This window comes from Dromiciops gliroides, chromosome 6, assembly GCF_019393635.1.
Source record: "Dromiciops gliroides isolate mDroGli1 chromosome 6, mDroGli1.pri, whole genome shotgun sequence".
In the NCBI taxonomy this organism is placed as follows: Eukaryota; Metazoa; Chordata; class Mammalia; order Microbiotheria; family Microbiotheriidae; genus Dromiciops; species Dromiciops gliroides.
The window spans coordinates 262,256,591-262,271,547 of NC_057866.1; the positions used below are offsets into that span (position 1 = coordinate 262,256,591).

At 37.4% G+C, this 14,957-nt stretch overlaps 1 protein-coding gene across 1 annotated transcript in view; it reads left to right on the forward strand.

Moving 5' to 3' along the window:
* The first annotated feature begins 499 nt into the window (after positions 1–499).
* Positions 500–14,957, forward strand: part of GC (GC vitamin D binding protein) — a 49,851-nt gene continuing 35,393 nt past the window's right edge. The window contains exon 1 of the mRNA XM_043971740.1: positions 500–653. Coding sequence (XP_043827675.1) covers positions 536–653 — 118 coding nt within the window. The 5' untranslated portion in view covers positions 500–535. The remainder of the gene's footprint in view (positions 654–14,957) is intronic.

Sequence of the window (14,957 nt, forward strand, 5' to 3'; positions counted from 1 at the left end):
ATCATAATGGGCAACTTAGGCAAGGGAATTTTTCCTAGCTGAAATGGGAAGTATTCACTTTAAGTAAGCCTAAGGACCTGTGTCTTCAATGGCTATCAGTGTAGAATGCCCTTCTCCTGCTATGGCTAAGTAAATATTCTTTTGCTAACTGTTAAATTACCGGAAAATATCTCATTTTTTTCCAATATAAAATATCAACTACCTGAGTCAGGTGCTACCCCTAACAACGACTTTAAGTAAGACCATCCCAATTTATCACATCAAGTCAACCTTTAAAAAAGAAGAAATATTGTGGCAGAGAGTAACTCAAGTGTCTGTTCTCTCTGTTTGCATTGGCTTGAGAAATTTAATGATTAAAATGTTCTAGATTTTCCCATCATTGCCCTCTAGGATATCTATTTGCATTCACATGATTTTATCTCCACTAGTCCAAGCATGCTTCCCACCCCCATCTTCTTCTGTCTAGAGATTAATAATTGACTTGCTCATATCATATGTGGAAAGGGCATTGGAAAGGAGACAATCTCTTTTTGAGATGACCTTTCATAGAGGTGGTGAACCCTGTGGTGTCAACATGAAATCAAGGAGTCTAAAAATGTTGAAAGTCCTGGTTTTGCTGCTTTCTGTAACATTTATTCATGCTGAACACAGAGGTAAGATTTTTTGAAGCTGTGATCCTGTAATAAAAATCTTTTCTAGGCACATATTCCATTCTTTAAAAAAAATCTAAAATTAATTACAATAGAGAACTTTCTCTTTCAGATAAACACAGCCAGTACTTGAATGAATTTTAAATATTTAGAAGCTTTGAAATTAGGGTGTGTTCTTTGCCCAAGGAACTAGAGGCAAAGTATCAGGTTGTAAGTTTGGTTTTCTTTTCTATTTCTTTGACAATAGGGAATGGTGGCAAATGCATGGCTTTTAACTATGAATATTAACACATATGTCATAACAGCTGTGGGTTTGTTGACTCTCAAATTAATAGACATACATAAACCTAGGAAGATGCTAAATCATTCCTTAAAAATTTCACAATCCAGGAAAAGAGGGATAATAATAAAGGGTAGTAGAAAATATGATCCAAAGATGGTAATAAGCTTCTTTTTTCCAATGACAATTTGGGCCACATTCACTTGGGTCTTTTTTACTAGAAACTAGATAGTGTTTCTGGACAGAAAGGTTCAGTGCCCTCATAATATCTTTACAAAGTGTGCAGGCCATTTGAAAATCTGTTCAGCTTTCCAAAGTCAGCTTTCAACTATTCCATAGTTAGAATAGTTTAATATCAGAAAGATTCAAGTTCAAATCCTGCCTTTGACATTTACTAAATGTATAACCATGAACAAGTTACTTAATCTCACTCAGGCTCAATTTTCTTCATCTGAATGATGGGGATAATAATAGCACTTACCTCCTGGGTGAAGGTCAAATGAGCTAAATTGAGCTGTGTACCTTAAAATCTTAAAGTGGTATATGCATGTTAACTACTGGTTAGGACCAAAATTAAAATAATTAATGACTTTGAACTGAAACACAATTATTCATGTATCTTGATATATCACATATATACACATATGTACTACCACATGTAGTATATATATATATATACACATATACCCTGTTGCACATTTATGTGTGTGTATATATTTATACACACATTATATATGTATATATATATATATTCAAAATAGATTTTCAATGACATCTTCACCTTTGGACTATTTCTAAACTTTTAATAGAAGTAATGCTACAAAATTATGCAAAAGAAAAACTTTATTCTGACAGAAAAAATTATTCTCTGTTCCCTATTGCTTTCTTACCACTTACTGAGAGATCTCCATTCGTCCTGGTTTGTCAGTCATGAAATTATTTTGTTATTCTTGCAAAGTTCCTTCATAGAACTTCAGAATCCATTTTAGGTAACACATTCAAGATGAAATGTCAATTGAATTTACCTCAGGAGTCATCTATTAGTCCTTTAAGCATTAAATTTAATTAGGCAAATATTTATTAAGCACCTACTGTGGGAAGAGCACTGTGCTAGGGACTGGGAGGGAACACAAAGTGAAAATCAGGTGGGGGGTCCCTGACCTCATGCAGCTTATAGTAAGAATCAAGTTATACCTCCCCCCAAAATGCAATACAAAATAAATTAGCTACAGAAAGAAGGTAGAAACAAGGCATCATATGATGTCTGATGTGAGCCAAAGGTCATTTAAAATCCAAGGAGATCTGAAAATTGGTTCATTCTTCTGACAGTTGTCACGCACACTTCTAGGATGAGAAAAGACTGGGATGACCCCCAAACCTCCAGAAGTAGCCTAGATTGTGTAACTGCAGTTGGAGGGTGCATCCTATATAATGAGAGGCCCCTCAAGGAACCCAGTGATTCAATATATGTTTGTTGATTTCGTGCCAGGACATTTCAGCAGCAGTTTTCCAGTGAGTAACACCAGAATATTCTCTAACTCCAAGCCAAATAGCAGAGTCAGTAGAGAGCTGGTCTCCAAACTAGGTGGACCTGGGTTTAAGTCCTAATTCTTGACCACCTACCCTCTGTGTGTGAGGGTACTCAAAGATTATAAATTGCAGAGAAATGACAGACCTGCATTAGTGGAGAATGTTTCCTCTACAGATGGTTCACTGTAGCAATGAAATCACAGACCAATCTCTATCCTTATTCAATACCAAATATTCCCAAAGGGCTGGGAGTGAGGGAGTAGGGAATTTCCGTGTCACATAAGCCTAAGGATTTACACTTCACTACCATGAAAGAACTATACTGTCATCTGCTTATTTCATAGGTTTGAATAAATCATATGTGAAATTATATTTATGTAATGAAAAGTTTAGTGTAAATATGGCTCTGACCATCTCCCCCTACCATGGATAGATTCTAATAGATTTTTCTGCCATTCCTTAGAGCACTGAACCTCTGGTTTACAACTCAATGATAACATAGCAACTTTGGATTTGGGGGGTTTCTCCCAACCCTACCCCATATCAGTTGATATGTTGGTCACAGGGAAGCTGCAAATACAAGGAACATCTATTATTATTTTTGGACCCAATCATAGGACTCGAATTTGGATTAGAATAAATTCTTTGGAGTTATTCCAGTTGATCCTATCCAAATGTAGTTCAATTCTGTAGAACTTTCTCTCTTCTCTTCTGACCTCCAACTTTTTAGAATGACCCTAGGGATCCAAAAGGATCCAATGCACCTTAGTTTGGAGAAGACGAAGGATGAGCTACTTAAAGATCCTGCTGCCTTTTAAGGGAATCTATTGCGTAGTGAAACTAGAGCAAGCAACCCCATAGTTCTGGTGCAATACTAATTTAGCCGTCAAAAATAGAAGTCTTGTTTTTTAAGCTGCTGCCACCTGACATCCTTCCTCAGCAAAGGGATAGGATATCACAGCTGCAAACTTATTCCTAAAAGCTCTCCATAGGAAAGATGCAATTGCATATTTCCAATGGCTTCTTGGAGAATGGGACATTCTCTTTTCTTGTTGAACCATTGCCTATTTTAATTAAACATGGCATGAAATAGCAATACCAATAACAACAGGCTAATTTTCCTTTGCATTCTGTAAGGAAGCCTCTGATGCCATTTCTGTATTGTTTTTACTTTGACCTTTTCAAAGGAGCCTTAGGGTATAATTACTATGCCTTTGACCAACTGACTTGATCTGCTGCAAAGTTTCTCCAACAAGATGGCCTATATAACTGACTGCCTATTTAATCCAACTGCTGATATAGTCCCCCTGACTGTCTATATAAATGAAGAGTTGTCCCAGTTGTTGGCCTGAAACACTCCTTTGAGGAATATCAGAATTCAACAGTTTAAAGATGAAAATGATTTTGCTATTTGCCAAGACACCAATAAGCAGATCTACACCCAGTAAAAACCTTCAGGTTTCTTCTCTGCTGCCTACAAACATGCCCATATCCCTTCTCTTTTATTCTATTCTGCTACCTGCCTGTCACCTCCTTTTTCAGTCCATTGCTGGATCTTCCTCCATGGTAGGAGCTGAATATATTTTATATGGGCAGTGAGTGTGGCCCTGGGAGTTCTCAGTTAAGGAGGCAGTAGGGCAAGGCAGTGGTGAAGTTGAGGTTAAGTCTACAGCCAGGGCCACATTCAGAGTCATGTCTTTCTATTTTTATTCCTCCTCCATCCTTCACTTTCTCTTGCCCTTATTTTTAGCTTTCCTATCTTCCCAGTACACTACATTGGTCTTTTGACAGTTGGCGAGGTTATTGGTTTCTTCAGTATCTTAAGTTTCAGAGAATACCCCTAAGTTTCTACAACCTCCTGGAAAAAATTTACTGTACCTGCAACTTGTTGACTCTGGAGGAGGAGAGGAGTAGTGTCTTTTGCATCCTTTTAACTCTCAATCAGTCAACAAGTTTTCATTCACAGTTCTTCATCAAACAACATTGCTGTCTCTTTGCCCAATGTTCTCTTTTTTTTTTTAAGTGAGGCAATTGGGGTTAAGTGACTTGCCCAGGGTCACACAGCTAGTAAGTGTTATGTGTCTGAGATCGGATTTGAACTCAGGTACTCCTGACTGCAGAGCTGGTGCTCTATCAACTGCGCCACCTAGCTGCTCCAGCACAATGTTCTCTTGATTCTGCTCTCTCTTCACTATACATCAGTTCATAAAAGTCTCTCCAGGCCTTTCTGAAATCATCTTGCTTGCCATTTCTTATACCACAATAATATTCCATCACCATCAAATACCATAGCTTGTTTAGCCATTCCCCAATTGATGGGCATTCCTTTGATTTTCATTTCTTAGCCACCACAAAAAGAGCTGCTATAAATATTTTTGTACAAATAGGTCTTTTTCTCTTTTGAGGGATGTCTTTGGGATATAAATCTAGCAATGGTATTGCTGGATCAAAGGGTATGCACAGTTCTATAGCCCTTTAGGCATAGTAACAAATTGTTCTCCAGAATGGTTGGATCTTTTCCCAACTCCACCAACAGTGGTCTTTCATTTTTTTTCTTTTATTCAAGTTTTCTTATGCAAAATGACTAATATAATGTTTTACATTATCATACATGTATAACCTATATCTGATTGCTTACTGCCTCAGGGAGGGGAGAGGGGAGGGGAGGAAGGAGGAATAAAAAATGAAACCCAAAACTATAAATAAAAATGTTTATTACCTTAAAAAAAAAGAACTTACTTTGTGTTTTGGCACTATGCCAAGCCCTGGGGATACAAAGAGGAGCAAAAAGCAGATCATACCCTTTAATAGGGGGAGTAACATGAAAATGACCAAGTACATACAAGATGTATACAAAGTAGATGAAAGGAACTGTTAAGGGCACAACCAGTTACCCTAATTCTCAAGTCATACTTAACACTTAATTTTCCTTCCTTTCTCAAATAGAAATATTTGTGATTATTGTACTTGTTTTGAGGCACCATGAACTGTAGCAAACTTAATTGATAACTATTGTGTATGTTCTTCCTTCTCCAATGACCTGCCCTTCCCCATTTTTCTCCCTCTCCTCAGGCATCCCTATTCCCTGAGACACAAGAATATTACATAATTACAATATTACATAAACTTAGTTGATAAAGCAGCTAGCTGCAGGGTTCAAGAGAATTGACTACAATTTTGAAAGAAATTCTACTGAAGATGCATGCTTTCTACCAAGAAAACTTTCAAGAAAGGAAGAATCAGTCAATGGGACAAACTTCAGTGTTGTTTTATTTTAAGAAATTGCCACAATCACCCCAGTCTTCAGTAACCATCACCCCAATCAGTTATCAATAATTAACATCAAGGCAAGATTCACCACAAAAAGATTTTAACTTACTGGAGGCTCAGATTATGGTTAGCATTAATTTTTTTGTATTTTTTTTGCTGGGGCAATGAAGATTGTGACTTTCCCAGGGTCACACAGCTAGTAAGTGTCAAGTGTCTGAGGCTGTTTTTGAATTCAGGTCCTCCTGAATCCAGGGCTGGTACTTTATACCCTGTGCCACCTAGCTGCCCCCATTATTGTTTTAGTAATAGAGTATTTTTAATTAAAGTATATATAATTTTTAACTTCCCCATGAAATTATTATCATTGGTATTGATATCATTTTTACCATCACCATAGAAGAATCCATAGGACTGAGGGCCATTTTGTATTTTTTAGTTTCATGAGTTGCTATGGTCAAAGAATTAATCAACTAATGGCCACTCTACTGATAATGAGCCCTTCCTTACCTAATAAGGCTCTACCTAAAAAAATAAATTTAGACTATTTCTGGGACCATATTAGAAGCCTTTTTGTTATTATAGAACCTGTCAGTTCTTGGACTTCATTCTCTTAGCCTTTAATATCTGAAAGTCATCTCCACAACATGACAAGGGACAATAGTAGGACATTATGGAATTTGCCAATCATAAGCTTACTTCCCTATCTTTACAACATTTTATTAGGATAATGTACACATGCATTGTTTACAGCACCATTAATAAAGGTACTACCAGTGAACAAGAAAGCCTCTGTAAGCATTGTACTACCTTAGACAATACATTGAATACCTTTATTACAAGAGACCCTAGAGATGACCCATGCCTAAGCTTTGCTTAAGAGATTTCCCTAAAATTAGTAGGTGTAATGAGGGGGGATGAGAAAATATGACACACCTTCCCTCAATTGCACTGTGGTCAGATACCCACTAGATTATTCTAAGGCTGTGTGTGCCCTTCCCCTTATTAGAGCCTCTTAAGCTACAAGTTACACCAAATAATAATTATTATACATATCTGCACATATCAATTCTCTCTCCCTCTATCATTGTGAAAAAAATTAGAATCATAGATTTAAATCTGGAAGTGATGGTAAAGTTTATCTAGTATGTAACCCCATCATTTTATAGATAAGGACACTTGGGGGGGGGCAGCTAGGTGGCACAGTGGATAAAGCATCTGCCCTGGATTCAGGAGGACCTGAGTTCAAATCCAGCCTCAGATACTTGACACTGTGTGACCCTAGGCAAGTAACTTAACCCTCATTGCCCTGCAAAAAGAAAGAAAGAAAGAAAGAAAGAAAGAAAAGAAAGTGGGTAGATAAGGTGCATAAGGTTTAATAATGCTAAATGGCTTGTCTGAGATAACTAAAGTAGTAAAGGGTTGACTTAGAATTTGATTCCAGGTACTCAAACTCCAAATTTAGCATTTTTTTGACCACATGATGCACCTAATCTGCCCATTCTCATATTTGTGTTTTCATTTGAAGAATGAAGAAGACTTGAAGAAAATACAATGTCAGAAATAAAAGCAAGAAGTTAACTCCCTTTAGATATCACTCAGGCACGAGAAAGAGTGGTTTCTCTCTCTGAGTGTTACTGGCATTGATCATATCTAATGGAATTATTATAAATCTCTTCTTAACCCCACCAAGGATGATGTCAGAGTTAAAGGGGCACTTAAAACAGGTTCAGTTACAAAGTATAGCACAAAATAATAATAAGTACTTACCACTTATCAAAAACATTTCCATTTAAAGGCTTTTATATTTTAAAAAAGAGGCCTCATTAAAAAAGAGGAAGAATCCTTAGTGCCCAGATGAATTAAATAAGCCTTAGAGCATAATATTGTGTATGGTGCAGCATGGGGGGGGGGCGGGAAACACATGACAAACATGGTGACATATTCCTGTAGTCCCTATTGCTGAAGAGGCTGAGGCTGGTGGATTGCTTGAGTTCTGGAGGTCTGCACTATAGTTGGACTTCAAGCCCATTGGGTATCCACACCAAACTTGGCACCAATAAGGAGAGCTCTTCTCCCTTTCCACCACCCTGAGAGTAGAAGGCCAGCAGGTTGCCTAACGATGGGCAAAGTGCTTCAGATTGGAAAAACATAGTGTCTTCTGTGTGTAACAGTATTGGGATTGAACTTCTAAGTGACTACTTGGAAGTCTTCTAGCCTGAGCAATATTGGGAGAGCTAGGGTCTAACTGAAACACAACACAACTAACAAGTATATTGTTATAACAAAGAATTACAGTATCACAGACCTTGTTTTATGAAAATGTGACAAATCTTCAAGAACAAAAGCAACAAATTAAGAAATGAGAATTCAAAATTAACAAGAGACATTTAGCCTATATGCAATGATTCATCATGGAGGGGTGGGTAAGGGGAAATGGAATAAGCATTTATTAAATATATGCTATTTGCCAAACATCGTGCTAAATGCTTTACAAATCGTAGGGTGAATCACTTCTTAAAATGCTATTTTCTTGACAAAAATTATATTTTTCTGGATCCCAATTATTACATAAGGTAAAATACATAGGTTTTTCTTAGAGTTGCTTAATTTTGAAAAATTTTAACCAGTGCCATTTTCACAACTGATGAGTCATACATGATTATGGTGAGATAGGGACCGAACCTGTGATTTCACTGGTATAGGGAACAACAAGATGAGAACACTTCCTCTATCAACACAGGTCAACACCTTCTCTACATCTTTCAGTCTTCTGGACTTTATTTGTCCAGTTTCAGAAGCAACAATTTCTTGGTCTTCTTACCTCTGAGGCCAGCACTCTACCCATTATGTCAGCGGTCCATTAGACCATTATATTGGATGGCAGAAATAGATTTCTGTGTTCTCAAAAATTATCTCAAAATTGGCCTAAAACTTCAAATTGGAGCATTGAACAATGGAAAGAGTCCTTCCTAGAAACCGAAGAGACAGAGGATGGAATCCAAGCTCTTTTGCTAATGACTTGTGTGATTTTTTGAATTAGATTTCTGTAGCCCTTCTCTTAAATCTGAGTCTAAAAAAAAGCTGGCAATAGGAAACTAAGTACCCTGAAGGGGAATTATGATTGCCTCCTATTTTTAATATATCTCAGCTGTAGTATACAATTAAGAAAAAACCTTTGCAGTTTCTTATTCAAATGATAACCTTGGTCTGATTCAAAAACAAGTCACTCATTTAATATTCTGGAGAACCTCTATTTTGTAAAATACAGGAAACAGTTCATTTTTCTATAGCTCTTTAAAAATTCAGTTTACGAATAAAGAACTCAGGTTATGTGACCAAAACAGAGTCAGAAGGTGGTTATTAAGAAACATAAGGTGGGGGGGGGGAGTGGCTAGGTGGCGCAGTGGATACAACACTAGCCCTGGATTCAGGAGGACCTGAGTTCAAAAGCCGCATCAGACACCTGACTCTTACTAGTTGTATGACCCTGGGCAAGTCACTTAACCTTCATTGCCTAACTAAAAAAGAAAGAGAGAGAGAGAGAGAGAGAGAGAGAGAGAGAGAGAGAGAGAGAGAGAGAGAGAAAGGAAGAAAGAAAGAAAGAAAGAAAGAAAGAAAGAAAGAAAGAAAGAAAGAAAGAAAGAAAGAAAGAAAGAAAGAAGCATAAGCCATGCCTTTACAGTGTTTATGGTGTCATTTAACTGGTAGCTATGATCCCTATCTGAAGAAAGGTGAACAGTACTTTTTCCCAATGTTTTATTTATTTGTTTTTGTTTTTGATGGAGCAATGGGGGTTAAGTGACTTGCCCAGAGTCACACAGCTAGTAAGTGTCAGGTATCTGAGGCCGGATTTGAACTCAGGTACTCCTGAATTCAGGGCCAGTGCTTTAACCACTGTGCCATCTAGCTGCCCCCTTATTTATTTGTTTTTAAGATTTTTATTTTCAGTCCCAAATTCTTTCCTTCCCTTTAGGCCCGCCCCCACCCATTGTGAAGGCAAGAAATAGGATACCTATTATACATTTGAAGTCATGCAAAACATATTTCCAAATTAGCCATGATGTAAATATATATATATATATATATATAGAAAAATAAAGTCAAAGAAAATCTGCTTCAATCTACACTTAAGAGTTCAACAGTTCCCTCTCTAAAGGTAGATAATATTTTTCCCAGAGTCCTTAGTGGCCAATGGGATTCCCCAGCTAACCCAATAGTCTAAAACTTCATTACATTCTAAGCTCCTTGAGAAAAGGGACTATTTTAAACCATTCTTTTTTACCCCGGTGCTCAGCACAGAGTCTGGCACATAGTAATAAATGTATATTGCCTTAAAGCTTAGGATTGATTGATTGGTTGAGACATTTTCTTATTTGAGGTATTAGGAGATAGTTTGTCTCTTAATTTAACTGAGGTGGGGCGGGATGATTTGGTTGATTTACTTCCTCAGTCTCTGTCCCTTACATTCTCCCCTCGGTTTTAATATTTTCCATGCTCAGCAAACATACTCAAGTATGTTTAATAGCATTCATAGTTCCAAATCCTAGCCTGACCTTCAGCAATTTGGAGAAGTTCAGCATTGTCCAACTGAATGTCTTTCCCAGTGGCTTGTACGAAGGAGCCTTAAGAAAAGTCTGTGTGGCACAGCTCAGAGTCAAATCTTGCCATTAACATTCTTTCATACTTCCAAATAGATGGTGATACAATTTAACAAACAAATACCATTTTACAAAGTTCCAATGGATTCATGCTTGTCTTGTTGCTTTTTTTAAGGCCTTCTCCAACCCCAAAACAACGAAGGAAAGGATCAAGGAAGCAAGGGAAATCAAGCAGTCCCTTCTCAGAAGGACTGTCAGAAGATGTCCCAGAGCATCTGGGGCACTCTCTGCAAGGATTAGGGACCTGAGATTGTCTGGATATTACCCCTTCACCTTTCTTTTTTGGTGGGGCAATGAGGGTTAAGTGACTTGCCCAGGGTCACACAGCTAGTAAGTGGCAAGTGTCTGATGCCGGATTTGAACTCAGGCCCTCCTGAATCCAGGGTCATCACTTTATCCACTGCGCCATCTAGCTGCCCCTACCCCTTCACCTTTAAGGAGACAAACCAAACCGATTTGGTTTAGTGCTTTTGTAGCAATGTACAGGGTGGGCCAAAAGCCACAGTGTTTTAGTAACTTTTTGAAAATTATTTTTCATTATATTTTTGCCACTTATGAGATTTGATTTCTCATACATAATGTAAATTCATTTCCTGTATATATCCTGTATACGAGGTTATGGTATCGAAATGAAAAACCAAGAAATAAATAAAGGAGTTAATAAATATTGAAACCCTTTCATGACAGTTGGCGCAGTGTGTAGTTCCCCTAGCCCCAGGGAGCTGGGGTACCTAACCTCTCCTTCCCTCTCCTACTGAGGGACCCATTTACTCTGGGCTCAATAGGTACCAAGAACTATATAATAAAACTGGCAATGTTTTGGTTTAATCATTGACTGCTGTAAAAAAAAAAAAAGGAAAGAAGAAAAAATGTCCTGTCCCAGAGAGAAAGCTTAGTCCCTACAGTTTCCCAACCGCCCTTCTCCTTAACAGGACTTTGGATCTGGGGTAAACTTGATCTGGGGTAAATCTGTTCACCCTTAGGTGAAAAATCAAACTGATTTGGCCCAAATGCTTGAAAATTGCCTCTGAGTTAGTGGTGAGAGGGGGCTTTCACTTCCCCCTCCTCTAAGCCTCTCCCCTATAGTCATGTAAATATACTATAAAATTCCTCTGGGTCCTTGCAACTACAGAGTACAACCCCAAATTTCTCCATGGATCCCTTAAATGGATCTATTTTAGGCAAATGTCCTTGGAGTTTCAAGAAAATTTCCTCTGGGTCTTTCTACAAAGGGTACCTGGAATTTACCAGCACATACTTACCAGCAGCACAAGAGCAATCCAAAAAGAATTCTAAACTCCCCCAGCAATAAAGCAAGTAGGGCATTTAGAGCCTAAAGAAAACAGCTGCAAACATGTACCAAGCTTCCTCCGAAAGGACTGGAGGGTAGATTACTTAGGGTTTCTAGACCAGCAGATAAAACTTATTTTATGAACCTCTAGTTCATCCAACTCTCAGAGAAGCTGTTTGGACATATGTTACAATATGGCAAGCATTTCAGATCTGCTTAATTTTTTTTTTTAAAGGACGTTCATGAGCTGTCTCGGTGCTTTAGGCAAACTTTTTTGTTTTGTTTTGTTTTGTTTTTGTGTGTGTGTGAGGCCAATGGGGTTAAGTGACTTGCCCAGGGTCACACAGCTAGTAAGTGTGAAGTGTCTGAGGCCGGATTTGAACTCAGGTCCTCCTGACAACAGGCCCAGTGCTCTATCTGCTGGTACAAAAGTTTTCCTCTAAAAGTGTGTGACACACTCTACCACAGGCACGTACAGGATCCAGGGGAAAGTGGGCTCTGGCTAAGAGAGCCCCTGTGGAAAAGGGGTAACTCACAGCTCTGAGGTATCCTTTCACTGGAGTCCTCAAAATGTTCCTCTTATACATTGCATGCATTTCTGTTAGACTCTTGGTAAGAGCCTTGAATCTCTGTCCAGCCTTTCTGTGGCTCTTGATGCAGATCCTGATGTCATGTTTAGTGGTGGAGAAATAGAAAATCCTTTGAATTTTTGAAATTCAAGAGATCTTTTTCTTTGCTTAGTCTAAACTATATGAGATATGTTCTCATCAGGCTTATGTATCAGGGCATCACATTATGTCATTTACTTTAAGTTGTTCTTCAGTCTTTTTTCAGTCATGCGGCCTCATCTGAGATTTACTTGGCAAAGATGCCAGAGTAGTTTGCCACTTCCTTCTCCATCTCATTTTTACATATGAAGAAACTGAGGCAAACATATACATATACATATACATATACATATACATATACATATACATATACATATACATATACATATACATATACATATACATATACATATACATATACATATACATATACATATACATATACATATACACACACATTTGTGTAGACCTCGCCAGGGCTATGGGAAGGAGAGGGAAAAAGGAAATAAAAAACAAGTTACATGATAACCTTATTATATGATAATTTTACTATTTATTATATCTAAAAGGAATAGCAAATTGTACATAATAGATTTGCAGTTTCATGTACAATCATCTATTTTTCTATTCTACTATGTTATGGAAATGCTTGTTTTATTTAAGTTCAAAATAAAATAAATAAAACTTCAAAAATGAAATTAATAATTGATAAAAGACTGTACATTTCTATCTCACTATTGCTGTCTGGTCACCTACAAGTAAGCATAAAAGTACAAGGCTAAAGAGGCCCCCTCTGGGTGCCCAGGCCCAAGATCACTTAGATGAATCCTTTAGATGAATCATGTTGCCCAAGGTGCCACGTGAGAGGAGTAACCCCTCTAGGGTTAACCTCAATTAATGATGATACAATCTTCACATAGGGAGAAAGAGAAAATAGGCATGTCATTCCCTTTTAAAATTCCACCGCATCATCAGTTCTTCCATCTTAGTAGCCAATGTAGGGATTACTTCATCATTCCCAAAGCTTTCACGTCCTTCGGCGCTGACCTGAAGCAGACAGGGCAGCTCTGTGTATTTTCCATGACTCCTGTTATACTTTCACCCATAGTCCCTTCACCTTGAGTTGGAAAAGTTTGTGGTAATTAACTTCTCTTGACACCTTGCTTATCCCATTTTCCTCTATTTAACAGAAGGATTTGAGAGGGAAAAAGTCACAATAATAACTACTTTTCATAATGCCTCTCTAAGATAGTTCTTAAAATTAGATTGGTGAAAATCTCAGTGGTTGTCTATATCACTCAGATGGGGAACTTGGGGAAGGCCAAGGCAATTTTAAAAGGATCATGGTAAGGCAATACAAAAAACTAAATCTAGTTTAATCTTTCACAAGACTAAATCAAAGTACAACATGATGTTACAAAATGTAGTTTAATGAATAAGACAGGCAAACATTGCAGGTCGATTATGATGAAAACCCTGACTTTACACTAGAGGAACTAATGTTCATGTGATATTTACTGTGACTATATCAAAGTCCACACCACCCACTTTGTAGCCAAAGGTCACCGTGAGGGATTTGTAGTTCTTTAATAATTCCTTTACAATGTGCTTTTTAAAAAAATATGAATCAAAAAGAACTCAAATGTTGGCAAAGCATTCATCATTAAGTATTTTACAATTAACATGTTTATTCCTTTTTGTTAAAGAGAGAAAATATTTTGTTAACTTGCATGTGTCCTTGTCCCCCATATTGGTCTATCACCTCTTTCATCAAGCAAACTCAAAGATGTTTCTTTTCTAAAGCGGTCCAGGCTCACATCTGAAAGATATTTGATGCAACATCCCCCTCTGCAGGTCATTACTATAGCAGAAATTGTTTTTAATTTTAATCATGATCTTCAGTTTCTATTTCTGTGTCTCTCTGTCTATCTCTGTCTCTGTCTCTCTCTGTCTCTGTCTCTCTGTCTCTGTGTGTGTTTCTCTGTGTCTCTTCCCCTCTGTTTCTGTTTGTCTGTCTCTGTCTTTGTCTGTCTGTCTGTATGTCTCTGAATCTGTTTCTCTCCCTTTTGCCCTGCGTTTCTCTTTTATGTCTCTCATACTCTTTTTATGTCTCTGTCTAAACCTCTATCTCTGTCTCTCTGTGTGTCTCTCTCAAAATCTCACAAATGAACACACATATGCAAACACACACACACACACACACACACACACACAGATCCAGAAGGTTGAGCCTCAAAGTCACTCTTGATCTTGCCACATAGACTAATTCTCTTCCTCATAATACTCTATCTTTTATATAGAACTAGAAGTGAATTCGTGGTACCTTTTGTGGAGAAAAACAATTGATATTAAATACAATAAAGGTATTTTGTTAGTGGTTATATAGGAACTGGACTTCCAATTTCTGGGGTTTGATTAAAAAACCATCTATATGTATGCATATGTGTTTCCATTTTTATGTGCATATATATGTGATGCACATGCTCTTCATATATAAATATGTATATATGGTGATATATACATGTATGTATATACGGTGATATATACATGTATGTATATACGTGTGTATGTATTTATGTGTGTATGCATGTTTATATATACATATTTGTGTGGAGCTATGCTGGGTACTTCTGGCAGAATGTAATTTTGTAGTATTATTACCTATATTTA